Source organism: Choloepus didactylus, chromosome X, assembly GCF_015220235.1.
Source record: "Choloepus didactylus isolate mChoDid1 chromosome X, mChoDid1.pri, whole genome shotgun sequence".
NCBI lineage: Eukaryota > Metazoa > Chordata > Mammalia > Pilosa > Megalonychidae > Choloepus > Choloepus didactylus.
The window spans coordinates 143,899,832-143,921,566 of record NC_051334.1 but is presented as its reverse complement, the minus strand read 5'-3'; the positions used below and the strand labels follow the sequence as shown (position 1 = coordinate 143,921,566).

The window sequence follows — 21,735 nt, the reverse complement described above, 5'->3', positions numbered from 1 at the left end:
CATAGTACAAGACTACAGGAAGGTGAACAATGATTCAGTGACCTGGAAGATGACAAAATGGAAAATGAAAGCACAAAAGAAAGAATGGGGTAAAAAACTGAAAAAATTGAAATGGACCTCAGGGATATGATAGATGATATAAAATGTCCAAATATAAGACTCATTGGTGTTCCAGAAGGAGAAGAAAAGGGTAAAGGTCTAGGAAGAGTATTCAAAGAAATTGTTGGGGAAAACTTCCCAAATTTTCTAAGCATCATAAATACACAAATCATAAATGCCCAGTGAACTCCAAATAGAATAAATCCAAATAAACCCACTCCGAGATATATTTTGATCACACTGTCAAATACAGAAGAGAAGGAGCAAGTTCTGAAAGCAGCAAGAGAAAAGCAATTCACCATATACAAAGAAAACAGCTTAAGACTAAGCACTGACTACTGAACAGCCACCATGGAGGCGAGAAGGCAGTGGCGTGACATATTTAAAATTTTGAGTGAGAAAAATTTCCAGCCAAGAATACTTTATCCAGCAAAGCTCTCCTTCAAATTTGAGGGAGAGCTCAAATTTTTCACAGACAAACAAATGCTGAGAGAATTTGCTAACAAGAGACCTGCCCTACTGGAGATACTAAACGGAGCCCCACAGACAGAGAAACAAAGAAAGGAGAGAGAGACATGGAGAAAGGTTCAGTACTAAAGAGATTCAGTATGGGTACAATAAAAGATATTAATAGAGAGAGGGAAAAATATACACAACAAACATAAACCAAAGGATAAGATGGCTGATTCAAGAAATGTCTTCACAGTTATAACATTGAATGTAAATGGATTAAATGCCCCAATTAAAAGATATAGATTCGGAGAATGGATCAAAAAAAATGAACCATCAATACGCTGCATACAAGAGACTCATCTTAGACACAGGGACACAAAGAAATTGAAAGTGAAAGGATGGGAAAATATATTTCATGCCAGCTACAGCCAAAAGAAAGCAGGTGTAGCAATATAATCTCAGATAAAAATAGACTTTAAATGCAGGGATGTTTTGAGAGACAAAGAAGGCCACTACATGCTAGTAAAAGGGGCAATTCAAAAGAAGAAATAACAATCGTAAATGTTTATGCACCCAATCAAGGTGCCACAAAATACATCAGAGAAACACTGGCAAAACTAAAGGAAGCCATTGATGTTTCCACAATAATTGTGGGAGACTTCAACACATCATTCTCTCCTATAGATAGATCAACCAGACAGAAGACCAATAAAGAAATTGAAAACCTAAACAATCTGATAAATGAATTAGATTTAACAGACATATACAGGACATTACATCCCAAATTACCATACTTACTTTTCTAGCGCTCACGGAACATTCTCCAGAATAGATCATATGCTGGGACATAAACAAGCCTCAATAAATTTAAAAAGATTGAAATTATTCAAAGCACATTCTCTGACCACCATGGAATACAATTAGAAGTCAATAACCATCAGAGACTAAGAAAATTCACAAATACCTGGAGGTTAAACAACACACTCCTAAACAATCAGTGGGTTAAGAAGAAATAGCAAGAGAAATTGCTAAATATATAGAGACGAATGAAAATGAGAACACAACATACCAAAACCTAAGGGATGCAGCAAAAGCAGTGCTCAGGGGGAAATTTATAGCACTAAACGCATATATTAAAAAGGAAGAAAGAGCCAAATTCAAAGAACTAATGGATCAACTGAAGAAGCAAGAAAATGAACAGCAAACCAATCCTAAACCAAGTAGAAGAAAAGAAATAACAAGGATTAAAGCAGAAATAAATGACATAGAGAACAAAAAAACAACAGAGAGGATAAATATCATCAAAAGTTGGTTCTTTGAGAAGATCAACAAGATTGACAAGCCCCTAGCTAGAATGACAAAATCAAAAAGAGAGAAGACCCATATAAACAAAATAATGAATGAAAAAGGTGACATAACTGCAGATCCTGAAGAAATTTAAAAAAGTATAAGAGGATACTAGGAACAACTGTATGGCAAAAAAACTGGATAATGTAGAGGAAATGGACAATTTCCTGGAAACATATGAAACAACCTAGACTGACCAGAGAAGAAACAGAAGACCTCAACCAACCCATCACAAGCAAAGAGATCCAATCAGTCATCAAAAATCTTCCCACAAATAATGCCCAGGACCAGATGGCTTCACAGGGGAATTCTACCAAACTTTCCAGAAAGAACTGACACCAATCTTACTCAAAACTCTTTCAAAACATTGAAGAAAATGGAACATTACCTAACTCATTTTATGAAGCTAACATCAATCTAATACCAAAACCAGGCAAAGATGCTACTAAAAAAGGAAAACTACCAGCCAATCTCCCTAATGAATATAGATGCAAAAATCCTCAACAAAATACTTGCAAATCGAAACCAAAGACACATTAAAAAAATCATACACCATGACCAAGTGGGGTTCATTCCAGGCATGCAAGCATGGTTCAACATAAGAAAATCAATCAATGTATTACAACACATTAACTATTCGAAAGGAAAAATCAAATGATCATCTCAATAGATGCTGAAAAAGCATTTGACAAAATCCAACATCCGTTTTTGATAAAAACACTTCAAAAGGTAGGAATTGAAGGAAACTTCCTCATATGATAAAGAGCATATATGAAAAACCCACAGCCAGAATAGTACTCAATGGTGAGAGACTGAAAGCCTTCCCTCTAAGATCAGGAACAAGACAAGGATGCCTGCTGTAACCACTGTTATTCAACATTGTGCTGGAAGTGCTAGCCAGGGCAATCCGGCAAGACAAAGAAATAAAAGGCATCCAAATTGGAAAAGAGGAAGTAAAACTGTCATTGTTTGCAGATGATATGATCTTATATCTAGAAACCCTGAGAAATCAACGATACAGCTACTACAGCTAATAAACAAATTTAGCAAAGTAGCGGGATACAAGATTAATGCACATAAGTCAGTAATGTTTCTATATGCTAGAAATGAACAAACTGAAGAGACACTCAAGAAAAAGATACCATTTCAATAGCAAATAAAAAAATCAACTACCTAGGAGTAAACTTAACCAAAGATGTAAAAGACCTATACAAAGAAAACTACATAAGTCTACTAAAAGAAATAGAAGGGGACCTTAAAAGATGGAAAAATATTCCATGTTCATGGATAGGAAGGCTAAATGTCATTAAGATGTCAATTCTACCCAAACTCATCTACAGATTCAATGCAATCCCAATCAAATTTCCAACAACCTACTTTGCAGACTTGGAAAAGCTTAGTTATCAAATTTATTTGGAAAGGGAAGATGCCTCGAATTGCTAAGACACTCTAAAAAGAAAAACGAAGTGGGAGGACTTACACTTCCTGACTTTGAAGCTATTATAAGCCACAGTTGCCAAAAACAGCATGGTACTGGCACAAAGATAGACATATAGATCAATGGAATCTAATTGAGAATTCAGAGATAGACCCCCAGATCTATGGCCGACTGATCTTTGATAAGGCCCCCAAAGTCACTGAACTAGGTCATAACGGTCTTTTCAACAAATGGGGCTGGGAAAGTTGGATATCCATATCCAAAAGAATTAAAGAGGACCCCTACCTCACACCCTACACAAAAATTAACTCAAAATGGATGAAAGATCTCAATATAAAAGAAATCACCATAAAACTCCTAGAAGATAATGTAGGAAAACATCTTCAAGACCTTGTATTAGGCGGCCACTTCCTAGACTTTACACCCAAAGCACAAGCAACAAAAGAAAAATAGATTAATTGGAACTCCTCAAACTTAGAAGTTTCTGTACCTCAAAGGAATTTCTCAAAAAGGTAAAGAGGCAGCCGACTCAATGGGAAAAAATTTTTGGAAACATGTATCTGACAAAAGACTGGTATCTTGCATATATAAAGAAATCCTACAATGTTGGGGACGATTAAGGTAGCATTGTATAAAATCCACCCTCAGCGATGCCGGAGATATGCAACATGACCGCTAGGGCTGATGCAATAGCGGCTTAAGTTGCCCTCAGCCTTCTACGGAAGTGATAGCCATTCGCGCCTAAGATTCGCGCCTAGTGTGCTAGCTTTACTACCTGTCTTCTACCCCAGCAACAGTAGCCACCAATCCTGTGCTAGCCTTACATCTGCCATCCGCCCTAGCAACAGCAGCAGCCAATCCTAGACCGCCACCATGCCTTTGCAGCCACCAATCCTAGGCCGCCACCCGTTCGTACTAGCCACTCCCTCTACCTTAGAGTATATATACCCTGCCTCTTCAATAAAGTTTTGCAGCTTGATCAGAAACCTGTCTTGCTGTCGTTCTTCGTGTCTCTTGTCCCATACCATTCTTCCCTCGCAGGAGCTGGAGCCTCGGTGATCGTCCCGCGGGCCGGGACACTACAACTCAATGACAATAGTACAGACAGCCCAATTATACAATGGGCAAAAGATATGAAAAGACAGTTCTCTGAAGAGGAAATAGAATGGCCATGAAACACCTGAAAAAATGTTCAGCTTCACTAGTTATTAGAGAGATGCAAATTAAGACCACCAATGAGATACCATCTCACACCAATTAGAAATGGCTGCCATTTAAACAAACAGGAAACTACAAATGCTGGAGAGTATGTGGAGAAATTGGAACTCTTATTCATTGTTGGTGGGACTGTATAATGGTTCAGCCACTCTGGAAGTCAGTCTGGCAGTTACTTAGAAAACTAGATATAGAGATACCCTTCGATCCAGCGATTGCACTTCTCGGTATATACCCGGAAGATCGGAAAGCAGTGACGCGAACAGATATCTGCAGGCCAATGTTCATAGCAGCATGATTCACAATTGCCAAGAGATGGAAACAACCCAAATGTCCTTCAACAGATGAGTGGATAAATAAAATGTGGTATATACACATGATGGAATACTACACGGCAGTAAGAAGGAACGATCTCATGAAACATATGACAACTTGGATAAGCTTGAGACATAATGCTGAGGAGAAATAAGCCAGGCACAAAAAGAGAAATGTTATATGCTACCAGTAATGTCAACTTTGAAAAATGTAAAACAAATGGTTTATAATGTAGAATGTAGGGGAACTAACGATAGACAGCAATTAAGGAAGGGGGAACAATAACCCAAGAAGAACAGATAAGGTATCATGGGTAAATTTAACGTTCTGGGAATGCCCAGGAATGACTGTGGTCTGTTAATTTCTCATGGGTATAGTACGACCAAGTTCACAGAAATGTTGCTATATTAGGTTACTTTCTTGCAGTAGAGTAGGAACACGTTGGAAGTAAAGTAGCTATCTTAGGTTAGTGTCTTTTTCTTACTCCCTTGTTATGTCTCTTTGAAATGTTATTTTATTGTATGATTCTTAATTTTTTTAATTTTTTTTATTTTTCATACAGTTCATTTAGGAAAAAAAAGCCACCTTGAGGAGCCTGTGGAGAATGCAGGGGTATTGGCCTGCCCTACCTCGATGGTTGCTAACATGACCACAGACATAGGGGACTGGTGGTTGATGGATTGAGCCCCTCTACCAAGGGATTTGCCCTTGGGAAGACTGTTGCTGCAAAGGAAAGGCTACGCCTCCCTATAATTGTGTCTAAGAGCCTCCTCCCGTATGCCTCTTTGTTGCTCAGATGTAGCCCTCTCTCTCTAGCTAAGCCAACTGGCAGGGGAATCACTGCCCTCCCCCCTACATGGGATCAGACACCCAGGGTAGTGAATCTCCCTGGGAACGTGGAATATAACTCCTGGGAGGAATGTAGACCCATCATCATGGGATGGAGAACATCTTCTTGACCAAAAGTGGGATGTGAAAGGAAATGAAATAAGCTTCAGTGGCAGAGAGATTCCAAAAGGAGCCAAGAGGTCACTCTGGTGGGCACTCTTACACACAATATAGACAACCCTTTTTAGGTTCTAAAGAATTGGGGTAGCTTAGCTAGTAGATGATATCTGAAACTATCAACTACAACCCAGAACCCCATTGAATCTTGAAGACAGTTGTTATGAAGTGTGGCTTATGAGGGGGGGCAGTGGGATTGGGGGGACCATAGGATCACATTCCCGTTTGTCTAGTTTGTGGATGAATGAGTGGAAAGGGGGGGAAGGAAGCAAACAAACAGACAAGGGCGCCCACTGTTCTTTTTTACTTTAGTTGCTCTTTTTCACTTTAGTTATTATTCTCGTTATTTTTCTGTGTGTGGTAATGAGGGTTGTCGGTGATTGATTTGGGGTGATGAATGTACAACTATGTAATGGTACTGTGAACAATCAAATGTACAATTGCTTTGTATGACTGCGTGGTATGTGAATATATCTCAATAAAATGAATGTTAAAAAAATTACATATTTTACATTGAGTTCAAATCCACTGTCATTAGTTTGTGTATTTTATATCATGTAGGAAGTAAATACTGGAGTTACAATTCAAAAATTATTGACTTCTATTTGTATTCCATTGTGGTCAGAGATTGTGCCTTTGAATATGTTCAATTGTTTTGTTTTGTTTTGTTTTTAATTTATTGAGGCTTGTTTTATGTCCCAGCATATGCACCATTCTGAGAAGATCCATGATCTCTAGATAAAAATGAGTCTCCTGGTGATTTGGGATGTAAGGTTTCTATATATGTCCATTAAAATTCTCTATATCTCTTTCTCCTTTCTTTGTTTCTCTGTCAGTAGGGCTCCCTTTAGTATCTGAAGTAGGGCAGGTCTTTTATTGGCAAACTCTCGCAGCATTTGTTTGTCTGTGAAAAATTTTAGCTCTCCCTCAAATTTGAAGGAGAGTTTTGCTGGATAAAGTATTCTTGGTTGGAAATTTTCTCCCTCAGAATTTTAAATATGCCATGCCACTACCTTCTCGCCTCCATGGTAGCCACTACTTAGTCTTATGTTGTTTCCTTTGTATGTGGTGAACTGCTTTTCTCTTGCTGCTTTCAGAACTTGCTTCTTCTCTTCAGTATTTGACAGTCTGATCAGAATATGTCTTGAAGTGGGTTTATTTGGATTTATTCCATTTGGAGTTCGCTGGGCATTTATGCTTTGTGTATTTATGTTGTGTAGAAGGTTGGGGAAGTTTTCCCCAATACTTGCTTTGAATACTCTTTCTAGACCTTTACCCTTCCCTTCCCCTTCTGGGACACCAATGAGTCTTAAGTTTCGACATTTTATCTGTTGTATCCCTCCGATCCTTTTCAATTTTTTTTTTATTTTTTCCTCCATTCTTCCTTTTGTTCTTTCATTTTCTGTTCTGTGGTATTCTACGATGCTGAGTCGTTGTTCACCTTCCTATAATCTTGTATTATGAGTATCCAGAGTCTTTTTAATTTGGCCAACAGTTTATTTTATTTCCATAAGATCTTCTATTTTTTATGTACTCTTGCAATTTCTTCTTTATGCTCTTCTAGGGTCTTCTTTATGTCCCTATTATCCTGTTTCATGGTCTTCTTCATGTCTTTTATATCCTGTGCCATGTTTTCATTCCTCGATTGTGACTGTTGGATTAATTGTGCCAAGTTACTGTGTTTCTTCTGATATTCTGATTTGGGTGTTTGGGATCAGGTTCTCCATATTCTCTGGTTTTACCAATTAAAACAGTGGCACCCATGGGCATCTGACTGGGACATGGGGTGTGGGATGGTGCTGAAATTGCAGGGATCCTGTGTTCTCACCTCTCCAGCCAGTATCTGGCTCAGTGTTGGGCTATGTTCCCCTCTGTACTTGGGATGGAGGACTTGTGCAGCCATTCCAGTTTGCAGCCACCTCCAGGCAAGGATTGGGTGCCCAACAGTGCTTCCCTCAATGGTGGGGGATAGGTGCCAGGAGCCACAGAGAGAATTACAGTCTCTTACCACAGTTTCTCAGTTTCTTTGTCTTGCACTTCCCTGGTCATTATACTGTCCTCTGCTGTTCCCTGGATTCCCAAACAGGTGATTCAGGCAGTTTCTGCCTGGTTACTCACTGCTAGTGGGAGAGAAGAAGGTTCTACCATTCCCTCTCTAATCCTCCATTTTACAAGCACCTCCTTGGGGCCCTTTTGTATTCAGCACTACTCAGTGGCTTGTGTTCTGCCGTGGGTTTCTGGGTACTTGGGTTCCAGTGTCTGGATATGTGTGGGGATCTGACTCACTAGTGTGAGTGTTTTTACTATCGGTGTCCCCAGTGGGAGGTGTGAGGGATCCTGGCCGCTGCCTCTGGGCACTTCCCAAGCTGTGTGCGATTGAGTGAGGTGGAGGGAAGAAGACCAGCTAGTCCGGGATGGACGATTACTACCTGATATTTTTCTCTTTCTTCAATTCAGTATTTGTGAAATCCTTCTCTGGTCTCTACCTTCCTCCAGAGTTCTAAAGCAAGTGAGATTTGTCCGTTTTTTCACTGAATCTCTGGAGAGGTTTTTCCAGGGTATGTCTTACATCACCATGTTGATGATGTCAGCAAAGGATTTTAATAGACATTTCTTCAAAGAAGATATACAAATGACCAATAAGCAAATGAAAAGATACTCAACATCATTAGCCATCAGGGAAATTAAAATCAAAACCACAATAAGATTCCACTTCACATCCACCTGGATGGCTGTTATCAAATAACCAAAAATGATACGTGCTGGCAAGGATGCAAAGAAATTGGAACCCTTATACACTGTTGGTGGCATTGTAAAATGTTGCAGCCATTGTGGAAATCAGTTTGGCAGTTCCTCAAAAAGTCGAACACAGAATTCCCGTATGACCCAGCAATCCCACTTCTAGGTATATAACCAAAAGAACTGAAAGCAGGAACTTGAACAGATATTTGTACAACAATGTTTATAGCAGCATTATTCACAATAGCCAAAAGTTGGAAACAACCCAAGTGTCCATCAACAGATGAATGAATAAACAAAATGTGGTATAATACATAAAATAGATTATTCAGTCATGAAAGGGAATGAAGGTCTGAAACATGAAACATAGATGAACAACATGCTGAGTGAAATGTCAGACAAAAAAATATCGTACGATCTCACTTATATGAAATACCTAGAATAAGCAAATTTCATAGAAACAGATAGGAAAGTATAGATTACCAGGCAGGGGAGGGTGGAGTGGGAGTTATTTCTTAACATATGTAGTTTCTATTTGAAGTGATGAAAAAGTTTTGGTAAGGGTGATGGCAGCACAACATTGTGAGTGCAATTAATACCACTGATTTGTACACTTAAAATGGTTAAAATGGTAAATTTCATGTTATGCATACATTAACACAATAAAAAACATTTTAAACAGGGGACTTCCTCCAGTAATGGTGGCTGGTGGCATGATGGTGTTGGGGCCTGCATACTTGGGAGCGTGCTAGAGAGTAGCAGAGACTAATAACAAACATGAATAATAATAACAAAAAAGTATGCACCTCAGGTTCTGAGCCTGTAAATCCTTTCAAACCAGATTAGTGATTAATGCATTTGTTTTAGTCTTACAATCTCTTAAACAATTACTGGTATAATTGGAAAGCACCTACAAATTTAAATGACAGACAAGATTAAGGAGTTTCCCTATCCCCACTTCCCTCACTCCCCTTTCCCTCCACCCAAATTCCTGCCTTGGTGCTCTGGGTGGCTACCATGCACCTGTTTGGGCAGCTGGAGGTTCTCAGATTATGAAGAGGAGTACTGAATGGAAGCCAAAAAATTCCAAACCCATAACATACAAAAGATTTGATTCCTGTTAAGAAAGGATCAGTGTAAGTAAAAATGATTACTTCTCTGGGCTGGGCTGGGCTGGGCTGGGCTGGGCTTCCATAGAATCTGCCCTCTGCAAGCGGAAGAGGGCAAGAGAAGCATCATGCGGTCAGAAGCTTTGGGGTGGGGTTTTTCTCTCAGTAACTAACACATACTCACCAGCCACAGGGCAGGAGAACAATCACTATTGCAGCGTTGGCTTTTATAGGCAATTGATACAAAAGTCGGACAGTAGGTTTTCCACTGAAAACTTTCTTATTAGAAGGTTGCCCAAATTCCCATCCAAAATCACTTAACTTCTCTTACTCACTTGAGCTCTTGGACCTCGTCCAGTGAAGAATTGTGATTTTCCCCATTTTTTTTTATTAGAGAAAGTTATAGGTTTATAGAAAAATCATGCAGAAAGTAGACTTTCCCCATAATTCCCCCTCACACAGTTTTCCCTATTATTAATATTTTGCACTAATGTGGTACCTTTGTTACAATTGATGAAAAATATTATAATTATACTATTAACTATAGTCCATAGTTTATATTAGGGTTTACCCTTTATGTTGTACAGTTCTACGGTTTTTAAATTTCTATTCTGGTAACATATCTACAACCTAAAATTTCCCATTTTAGCCACTTTCAAATATACAATTCAGTGGTGTTAATTTTATTCACAATGTTGTGCTACCATCACCAACATCCATTACCACAGCTTTTCCATCACCTCAAACAGAAGCTCTTTACCAATTAACCATTAACTCCCCATTCCCTACCCCCACCCCGGCCCCGCAAAACCGCTATTCTAGTTTCTGACTCAATGCTTTTAGATACAAGATATCCAATAGTGTGGTCCACTTTTTCCACTTAACATTATTTCATACATCTTTCCCTTAAAATCCAGAAAAGGAGATTTCCCTTATTCAACTGGCCTTATTTTTTACACTTCTGATAATTTACTTCTCAGGAAGAAAGACCCAGAGGCCATCTAGCTTGTGGAAGACTGGATTCAGAATTTCTACAGCAACTCCATTGTGCCTTTGACAGTTAAAATCAGTATGGCTAGTATTAGAATGCTCTTTCACTTAAAAACAGTGCAAACATAAATGGAGAGGCGGCGCGGCGCTGCTGCCATTCGGTGCGCGTTCCCGCAACTGTCCCCTCCTGGCGCGAACCTCAAGCCTCGCTCTTCCTCTACCGCTGCAAGCGAGCAGCGGGCTCCATGGAGAGCCGCGGAAGCCGAGGAAGAGGCGGCGCTCCCACCCCAGCACCCGGGCTCCAGCGACCCTCGCTCGCCTCCGACACCGCGTCGGAGCGGCCGCCGCCTTCCGGACGGACCTCCCGCTGCCCCTCCTGGCTCCCCTGAGCCCCGATTCGCCCTCGCCCCCACTCCTCGGCAGGGTGGCAGCGGCGGGACCCCTGCTGCGATGGCCGGAGCAGCAGCAACAGCAGCAAGAGCCCACCTTTATGATGAAGTTCAAGCCCAGCTAGACTCGGACCTATGACCGCAAGGGGTTTAAGAAGCTGGCGGAGTGCCTGCGCTTCCTGAATGAGCAGGAGGACGAGGTACTGTTGGAGAGCAGCAGTCTATCCAGACCACTGGATCTTCTCAAGTGGGGGGATGGAGCCGGGGGAGGAGCCAGGCGGTGCTGCCATAAGGGAGGTTTAAGAAGAGGCTGGAGTCAAAGGAAAATTAGGCAGACTCTTGAGCATATTTGAGCAGAACCAAGACTGAAAGCACAGAACATATGTTTATGTTCTTACAGTCAATGAAAAATTGGAAGATTGGGAAGAGTCTGTTAATACAGGAAGAAAGAGAGAGTGGTTCAAAGTAGAAGATGCAATCAAAGTTCTCCAGTGTCATAAACCTGTATATGCAGAGTATCTGGAAAAATAAGCTAGGTTGTTCCCCAGCCAATGGACAGCCCACAGTCCCTTCCCTTCCAGATACTAATGCCTTGTTTGTAACTGCTGCACAGACCTCTGGGTTGCCATCTAGTTTAAGACAGAAAGAATCCGGAGGAACTCTACCACCACATGCCAGCTCATGGAGAGAGAGGCTTCTTTAATTGGCAAACAAACATCTGAATGACGCTTGCAAACTGTCTGAATTTGCCATACAGGGTTTTCAAACAATTTGCATGTTTTTCAGATGCTTTCAAATCTTTTTTTAAGTGTAAAAATATTTTAATAAGCGAAGGCCATGAGGATTTTTTTCAGATGCCTTAACTGTGGCCCCCCTACCCCATGTTATTTTTGCTTGTCATTTTTTTCCACAGGCTTTTTTCAGTTTTTTGTTTGTTTGTTTGTTTGTTTGTTTGTTTTGTCCATTTGACTCAGTCTGGTTTATTTTGTCAGGTTAACTTACTTGTGGATATATTTTCCCCCTAAATTTTTTTCTCATTCCACAGCATTAATGTACTAAACAAATCCTTCTGTGGCGAGAATTGGTTAAAACGATACTTCTTGGCATTGAAGAAATTGTACATCCCTTCCAAAATTTGTTTCATAGGATCATAATTTTAAATGATAAATTCCAGATTTGAGCTATTTCTATGTTGTGCAATAACTATTTTGACAAAGGATTTAATTTTCTGTTTTCAGGAATCGGTCAACTGGTTTGTCTTAATTTTCATAACTGGTATTATGTCAATAGCTACCAGATACAGCTATTTCCCCTATAACTCAACAGTAGTTTGACACAAAGTATAACTACAGAGGTGGTGATTTTCAGGGAGGTATTGTTAGCAAAATGCATGTAGTAAATATGTCTTATGAAAACTATATTTATGGAATTTGGTTTAGCATGCTTAGTGGCCAGCTCCCTTTATCCATCTCTCTCTACACAGAATACGCTAGGAACCATATTTCTCAAGATAAACTGCTTTTAAAACACATTTTGTTTTTAAATGTAGTGACATCGCTTCAGTTAAACTTCCCTGTTTGCTAATGGCCACAGGATTGGAGTCTAACCTTAAATGCCCAGGCAGCAATGACTGTCACAGTTGAGTGAAATGGCTTTCTTGTTCAGCTGTTACAGACTTACATTGTTAGGGCACCTTACATGCCTCATCTTTTATAGATTGTCAATAGGTACTATTTATCATACAACTAATTCTGGGGCACTGTAACATACCCTGGACTAAGAATTACGTTGTCTTATACCTGCCATTATACTCACTTAACATCAAGAATCTCATCTAAAATACATAGGTACCTTTTCTGAAACTCCTGCACTTCCCCCAAAAGGTCAGAAATGAGATGGGAGGAAAACCTTTAAGATGAAGTATGGGAGAAAGTGAAAGATCACTCTATATGTTTACTTAGGCCTTTTGTAAAAATTTTACCGGTGAGTGTAAATTAGAGTTAGAGCATTTTGTTCCACAAATTGTTAACCTTTAAAAAATATAATTGCTGCTAAGAATAGAATGCTGTTACACTTAAGGAAAGTCGGTGCCATGTGTTGAAGATGAGATCTTGTGCAGCTGAACTAAATATAAACTTTAGTTCACAAATTAATGCTGTCAAAGGAATGGGTAAAGTAGAAAGTAACTTAACCAGTAACATAATTTCATTCTAAATTATGTAGTGTGATCAAATACAATCATCCAGAATTCTGTATTTTTCTTTGTTCAGAGGCTTTGTATTCTGTGTGTTTTTTAAAAAGGAAACATTTAAAATTCCACAGTTGACACTTTCTATCAATCTTCAATGGGCTAGGATTTTTTTTCAGTAATCTCTTAAATTTCTTTAAATTATATACTGAAAACAGAAGAGAAACTGAATTGTTTTTGTATATAAGACTCCTTCCACTTAAAATACTGTCACAAGTATTTGGAAGGATTTCTCTTGTATATGATATTCTTAAAGGTAATAATGCATGATCTTATTTTATAAACTCTTGAACTATGTATTTGACATGTAAAATACGTACGGGATTGATATCAACCATCACTTAGAAAGTTAGCCTATAAATATCGTTGTATAATTTTCTTTGGTCAGAAACATTTGGACTAAGTAGTGCCACTTGGGTCAGGATTTTCTTCAGTGCCATTTAGCAAACAACCATCTTTAGTCTATGCAACTAGTAACATTCCAAGGTCTTCTATTTGTATAATACAACAGAATACTTTACAGTTGTCACACTTTAAATTCATAGGGGATTCTTCTGGAACTCAGTCTAGCAAAATTAGAGGAGAGACCCTAAGGAAATTTCTCTTAAGAGAAAAAGCCAACATTTTAAAGCTAAACTGTTGAACCTACTTCAGATAATAATGGCTACTATCTCAACACTCCAAAGTTTATAGTGTTGGGAATGTCATTTGTACTTTTTGTGTGGTAGTTGGGTAAAATTGGGCAGTTAAATTTTTCAGTCCCATGTGCCTCCCAAATAAAAACAGAAAAGAACTAGTTATTTTAAATTAAGACTTGCAGGTATGAGGTAGAAACTGTCCTGCATGTTTTGTAAACAGGTGACATTTTTCAACCAAGCACATGCCATTCAATTTTCTGTTAATCACACCGTTATATAAAACAGCAACACCGAAGGGGAGCAAATGATTGTTGTACACACTTTGAATTACTTTGCATGGTCTCATTTGAGATCACTGGTGTAAGAATCTTGACTTTTTTTTACATTTGGAAACATGGAATAAAAATGAAAATAAATTGTTTTGTGTTTCTTCCCTAAAAAGGGGGGTGGGGTGGGGGAGCACTAACCATTAGCCATATATTGTTGGGCTGGTATAGCATGGGACTAGTTTAAAAGGCTGGGCAAGGAGGGGGTTACAATTTCCTTTTCCTGAGGCACATTGGTGGAGACTACAAACTTATGAGATGGGTGGCTGGTGATAAATGTACAGTTTTTCTCTGGGCTGCAAACTTAATTGAAGTATATCAGACTCAAGTCATTAACACAGAACTTGTGCCCTCTAAGCTAACTTAAGTGGTAAGGGGCATAGCCAACGGAGCTCATCACCAATCTCGATAACCTCTCCTTATTTTGTTTGGGCTTGAAAAGAAAAAACAAATATATGCATACATATATAAACAAATATAACATATATACATACACATATATAAGTATATAAATTTATATGTATGTATAAAACTTGAGTACACATACGTTATATATCATACATGCACATGTATTTTATACAGACACACGCACTTAGAAAGCACCTGAAACAGAAGCAGAATTGGCTGTCTTGTTGATACAGCCACTCTGTGAAATGTACTCTGTGGCCCCCTTCAGGTATTTCAAGTTCAAGGTTGAGAAAAGCCGTGGTCTTCTGTCCGTTTCAGACTTGAGGAACGTCATGCAGAACTGAAACGATGAACGGAACCGGTTGCTCCACCGGCTTGTTTACATAGATACACACATCCCTTCCTTTCGGCGGGAGGCCTACTGGGCCCGGGGAAGGGTTTTGCTGACGTACCCGGAACTGCTTCCAAGGTTTCCTCCGCTTTGAGCTGTTGCGACCCGTGGGTTCTCGGAGCCAAGACGATTGAGATCTTCCCAGGCTCGCGAGAGCGCCCCCTTCTTCCGCGGCTTCGGGAACTCAGCGGCCGCGATGGCTCAGGTGTCCTGCTCGCGCAGCCCGGAGGCAGATGCCTTGGGCTCCACGAGAAAGCGTCGCAGTTCGTCGAAGAGTCCAAAGCCCAGCAAAGCCGCCCGCTCCCCGCGGAGCCGCCGCTCGCGCTCGCGCTCTTGCCCTCGGTCCGGGGACCGGAATGGCTTCGGGCATCAGCTGGGGGGCCTCAGCCAAGGCTCCCGAAACTATTCCTACCGCTCCCGCTCGCGGTCTTGTTCTCGAGAGCGCCCTTCTGGTCCCCGGGGCACCCCCTTCTCTTCAGCTTCCTCGTCCGCTTATTATGGCGGCTACTCGCGTCCCTACGGGGGCGATAAGCCGTGGCCTAGCCTCCTGGACAAGGAGAGGGAGGAGAGCCTGCGGCAGAAGTGAGTGAGACGACCGCACTTTCTCTTGCACGAGCCCACCTGCCTTCGGAGCCTGCTTCACCTGTCATCTCGCTTTTAACCGTTAGCATTTCGCTCCTTCTCCCTACCTTGCGCCTATCTCCATCCCTTCAAAACACCCACGTTAAACCCTTATTCGCCCTTTTCCTCCCTTACGTTCTCATTCATCCTCCATCCTCTGGTCTATTCATACAGTGCCCTGGTCTCCTTCCACCTCCTTTCACTCCTAGCTTGGGGTGGACACGGGCAGAAGACCTAGTGGAATTATGGCATTGACTTGTGTTGTGTCGTTATCGTTCGTTAGCATGGTTTTATTCCCCACTTGACTGAGGTCATGGAAAGGAGGAGACCTACTTTATTCATCACGGAGTTCACAGTGCCTGACACTTAGTAGGTGCTCAACTGCTGCTTGTTGAATGAATGGACAGGTCTGAGATGATAACAGGATGTATAATTGTAAGTGTTAAGAGTTTAAATTGGAGAGAAGGAAAACCTTTCTCTGAGAAAAGACGATTGGATGAATGTAGGAAAAGTGATTTGCTCAGCCGTGGATGAGGCTACCTTGAGAAAAGTCACGTTAAGGAGTCTCACTCCTGACTGAAGAATGAGGCAAGGGTGAGATCAGGTGTCCTCTAATGAGAGTGAGTATTGGAGTGGAAAAAAAAAATGGATGGTTTAGTAAGGAGTAGGGAAAAGGATTATAATTATTGCTGTGTAATTCTTAATATTATCTAATCTTTTTTTTAGTTAGGTTGTGTCAGGCACCATGCTAAGTGCTTTACATGCAGTGTGTTTTTTTTTAAAATGAGAAAATTAACAGAATTACAAGCATTGAGGGGCAGGTTAAAGTTCCAACACTTGGGAGATGTCTTCATGATTCTTTTTCTTCCAGCAGTAGGAGGTAATAAAGCATAGTGATGAAGAGGACAGGCTCCGGAATCAGACTGCCTGAGTTTGAAGCCCTGCTTTGCCACTTAATAGCTGTGTGACTTTGGGCAAGTTACTTAACCTCTCTGAGCTTCATTTCTTCACCTTTAAAAAGGGGATAATATTACAAAGGCTTTTAGGGCTGTTGTAATGGCTTAGTGCCTGGAACGTAATAAACATTACCTAAGTGTTAGCTATTTGTGTTTCTTGCCTGGGAGCAGAAACAGTAAAAAACAGTCCTGAGTTAGGCTGGAGACATACCTGTCCAAGTTAAGTTTCTCAGAAAAATATCCCCAGTCTGTGTCAATAAAAAAGCGAACAGCTTATTGCAGAATCCTAACCAAAAGATGTAAGAATGATGTGGATTAAATTTGCATTTGTGCATTTAGAAGGTAAATAACTTAAGAGAACAGATGAAGCCAGGTAGCAACAAGGATGAGGACAGGACTGGGTACCCTTTCCCATCTGTCAGGCATCCTTCCTGGTATACTTATATATTCCAAGGATGTTTATAAGTATGTTTCCTTTTAGATTGTCTGCTTCTTGAAGTGAGAAACTCTCTGAGTCTGACTCAGCATACTTATAATACCCTTTTCCCTGAAAAAAGAAGTAAAAAATAATTTATTCAAACAATCAAACCAGTTCTATTTATTTATTTTGTAAGGATTTTTTTTAATGGAGCAACATGCTGGTAAACTTTGAGGAATTAAGCCTTAGGGTTTTTTTTTTTTTTTTCAGTTTATGAGTAACAGCAAAAATTAAAACACTAGAAACCACAAAGAATTTAAAACAAAACTTGAAAAAAAGTTTTAATGTCCTCCAAAGAAAAGATAGACAATGTACTCCTTTTCCCAAAAGGAACTAATGGAAAAGCAGAGAAAGGAAACAAACCCTGTATATCGAGTACAACTTTTGTCACTTAGAACTTGTCTTTCATTTTCAGATTTCCCTTTATTTTCCACTGCTAATGCTTCATTTTTATTGTCTTTGTTAATTCCTGGGTTTCTGAAAACTGATGGTCTCACCAAATTGAAAGGAACTTCTCTCTCTTTTCATAAATAGATATAAACAAACTAAGTTATTTCTAAAAGTAAACTAGTTGCTGTCACATATTGCAGAAGATGAGATGAGCAATTAGGAGCTATGTCATGCATTTGACAGAAGGGATGTACTTGACAACCTCCCAAACTGCATTTCTGATCCTGCTGCTCAGGCTGTCTGTTGTCTGTACTATTTGATAGTTCTGTCAGAACATGAAATCCTAAGTGTTGAGTTTACATTTCCACCAAATTTTTATTAAAGTTTGGAAAGTAAAGTGAAAATAGGACTTAACTGGATTCCTGTTGAATTGGATTTTATGTTTACGAAACAGAATACAACTATTGTGTTATGATTTATATGCCTATATCTTCTAGGAGATTAAGTGAAAGGGAGAGGATTGGAGAATTGGGAGCGCCTGAAGTATGGGGACTTTCTCCAAAGAATCCTGAACCAGAGTAAGTGGTTATTATTCTTAGTTGGCTTCCCTTGTAATGTGGTGAATCGCTTTTCTCTTGCTGATTTCAGAATTCTCTTTTTATCATTGGCATTTGATAGTCTGATTAGTATGTGTCTTGGAGTGGTTCTGTTCAGCTTTATTCTGTTTGAAGTAAGTTGTACTGCTTAGATATGCATATTTATGTGTTTTTTTTAAAGAGTTGGAAAATTTTCAGCCATTATTTCCTCAAATATTCTTTCTGCCCCTTTTCCCTTCTCTTCTTCTGGGACACCCATGACGCATATGTTTGTGCACTTTGTGTTGTCGATCATTTCCTGAGACCCTGTTTGAATTTATCCATCCTTTTTTCTGTCCTTTTGTTTGTTGGAATTCAAATGCTGTCATCCAGCTCGTTGATCCTTTCTTCTGACTCTAAATCTGCTGTTGTATGCTTCTCGTGTTTATTTTAAATTTCAACTGTTGCGCCTTTCATTCTCATAAGTTCTGTTATTTTTCTTTGTGTGCTTTCAAATTCTTCATTATGCTCACCTAATGCCTTTGTAATAGCCTTTATCTCATTAGCCATCTCCTTGAATTGATTTAGGAGATTCGTTTGAACATCTTTGATTAGTTGTTCTAAATTCTGTATCTACTCTGACTTTTTAATTTGTTCCTTTGGGCCATATCTTCCTGTTTCTTAGTATGTCTTGTAATTTTTTGCTGCTATCTGGGCTTTAATTATCTTGACGGTTTTTTCCTGAAGGTTGGTTTCTCTCTCTTGTCTAGGATTTTGTCATTGATTGGGATTTTGTTAAGGAGCATCTTTGACAGTTGTTTTGTCTGTGTTTCCCAACCAAAACAGGACCAGGTACCCAAACTGGGGGCACAAACCACATACAAAGAGTCCTGGGGAGAGGGTCAGGAAAGACTCCAAAAAGCCTTTTTTTTTCCTTCCACTTGCACTTTCCTGGCCTGCCCAGCAGCTGGCGCTCTTCATGCAACCTCCTTCTTGACAGTTCCTTGAAAGTGCACTTTCCTGACCTGCCCAGCAGATGGTGCCATTTGGCAATTAACCTATTCCTCTTAGCCCTGTGGCGGGAGACTATTTTTGGCCCTTTGCCAGTTCCATCCCTGACATGGTTGAAACAGTGGCATGGCAGCAAATGACTGGGACAGGCTAGAACAGTGGGATCCAGCAGTCTAAATTCACCAGCCAGAAGCTGGATCAGTACTGGGCTGTGTCCCCCTCTGTATCTAGGGCAGAGGAATCCCGTGGCCATCACAGTCTGCAGCAGCCCACCATGCAAGGAGCAGACCACCCAGTGCTGCTTACCTCGAGGGTGAGGGGTGGGCACCAGGAGCTTGAACAGAATTACTCACAGTCTGTAATGACAGTTTCTCAGTCTTTTCGTCCTGCACTTCCTTGGATACTGCACAGAAATTGCCTCGTCTCCAGAGCCCCAGAACGGTTGATTCGGACGGTTTCTGCCTGTCTACTCACTGCTTTGGAGAGAGGAGTGAGCCCTGCAGCTCCCTCCCTAATCCTCCATTTTCCCAGAAGTCCCCCATACAGTTTTGTTTAGTTCATTTCAGTCTCCTTATCTCCGGTTTCTTTTGCCTTTCATTATGGTTCCTGTGTCCCTACTCTTGCCCTGTGATTTTTTCTGAAAATATAAATCCTCCATACTGCTTTCGGTTTGAATAGCACTTTGTTAATGATAAATCATTATGCAAATGTAAGTGACTATTATGTAAGTATGGAAGTTGTAGACCCTCAAAGTGTACTCTTACCAAAAAAATGTCATTATGGAAACATTTTAAGACCATATTTTTATACTCTGTGGTCCTTGTTTGATCACTTCTCCAATTCATAAAACCATTTTCTTTAAATTCAGCTCTGATGAACATACACCAGTGGAGGATGAAGAGCCAAAGAAAAGCACTACATCAGCTTCTACTTCAGAAGGTATTTTTTTTTAAATACAGAGGTTTTTTTGGTGGGGGGGTGGAGTTTAAGGAAATATGTTTATAAATAGTTGAATATTAGACTTTGTTTTTACTTAAATTGCCCATCATCTATTCCTTTTTAGTATTTCAAATACAATAAAATTGATACCCAGAAACAGTTCTTTAGACATTAGTTTTTTATTTGTATTTTATGTAGAAGAAAGAAAGAAGAAGTCTAGTCATTCAAAAGAAAGGTCCAAGAAAAGAAGAAAGAAAAAATCATCCAAAAGAAAACACAGGAAGTATTCTGATGATAGTGACAGTGACTCTGATTCTGAAACAGACTCTAGTGGTAAGAAAGCCCACATCATTCATAAGCCTTGTTTCAAAGCTAGTTTTACTTCTTAGAACTTTTTTAGAAGAAATTTCTTAAAAACAATAATAACACCCAAGATTTTTTGAGTGTCCACTGACTTTATGCCAGGCCCCATGCTAAGTGCTCTATATTCATCACTGCTGTTTAATCCATAGAGTAACTACAGGATACACCATACAGATGAGGAAATGGAGGCACAGAGCATGTCATAAGTATCACACCCCAAGGTCACACTGTTAGGATTCAGACCTAAGCAACCTGACTCCAGGTGGGTTGTGCATAGGTTTTACAAGGCATATGGTGCCAAACCAAGCCACACAGGGCTGTGTTAGCCCAGTGAATGTGCCCTTTTGTGTAATTCTCTTAGCCAAAGGGCACCTTCATGCAGTTTTCAAAAAGGCTGCTATAAAGCACCCCTTTCAGGCTAGCTACCAGTTTACAGAAGGCACTCCCTCAGGGGTGGCATATCACAAAAAGCCACCTTTCTGTGCCCTCTCCTGCCTCATGATTGACAAGAGGTGCCTCCTCTGGGGTTAATACATTACACAAAGGTGCCCTTTCCTATGATGCCATCTGGGTTTTCTGGCCCCCATTGTCACTTTTCTTCCTTCTCACTGCTTAAAGACTGAACCGTCTTAAAACAAAAATCTTAGCATGTCAGTCCCATACTTAAAATCCTTTAATAGTTTTCTATAGCCTTCAGGGTAAAGCTCACACATACTTGATCCCTCTCTAATCGTGTGTAACCTGTTACTCTGTTTAACCATCCTCTGATGTCTGAGAACAACTTCCTATTTTTTTCCGTATTCCTCTTGACTCTGTTATATGGTACAGAGAGTCCCTCCACCTACAATACTAGTCTCTCCCTCCACCCAGCTTGGCTTACTCATTTCAACAATGAGCATGCATTACTTTTGTAATAAAACTGATTTTAAAAAGAACTAACGTAAGAGTCGCCTTTTTTTGGTCAACCATTTTTTACCCACCTTTCCCAAATCAATTTGAGTTTGAGACCCTTCTGTACACCCAGAACACTCCATGCTTTCCTGTCACTCCGCATTCTGTTTATCTCTTTACTTATCTGTCTCCTCCAGTAGATTGAGCTCCTGGGAAGAGCTCAACACAACACACACAAATGTTTTTAGTTTTTTATTTTTTCATTATGAAAATCTTCAAACATTCAGAAAAGTAAAGAGAATAGTATAATTAATATCATATACTTATCACCTAGATTTAACAGTTTTTAGCATTTTGGCATAAATGTTTCAAATATGGGTTTTTTGCCAAGGTATTCAAGA

At 39.9% G+C, this 21,735-nt stretch overlaps 1 protein-coding gene and 1 pseudogene across 1 annotated transcript in view; both read left to right on the top strand.

Moving 5' to 3' along the window:
• Positions 1-11,200: 11,200 nt before the first annotated feature.
• LOC119522986 lies at positions 11,201-13,502 on the top strand (annotated as a pseudogene).
• A 1,689-nt stretch (positions 13,503-15,191) lies between these two features.
• Positions 15,192-21,735, top strand: part of LOC119523036 (NFKB activating protein) — a 16,095-nt gene continuing 9,551 nt past the window's right edge. The window contains exons 1-4 of the mRNA XM_037821790.1: positions 15,192-15,692; positions 18,053-18,133; positions 20,010-20,080; positions 20,279-20,413. Coding sequence (XP_037677718.1) covers positions 15,307-15,692; positions 18,053-18,133; positions 20,010-20,080; positions 20,279-20,413 — 673 coding nt within the window. The 5' untranslated portion in view covers positions 15,192-15,306. The remainder of the gene's footprint in view (positions 15,693-18,052; positions 18,134-20,009; positions 20,081-20,278; positions 20,414-21,735) is intronic.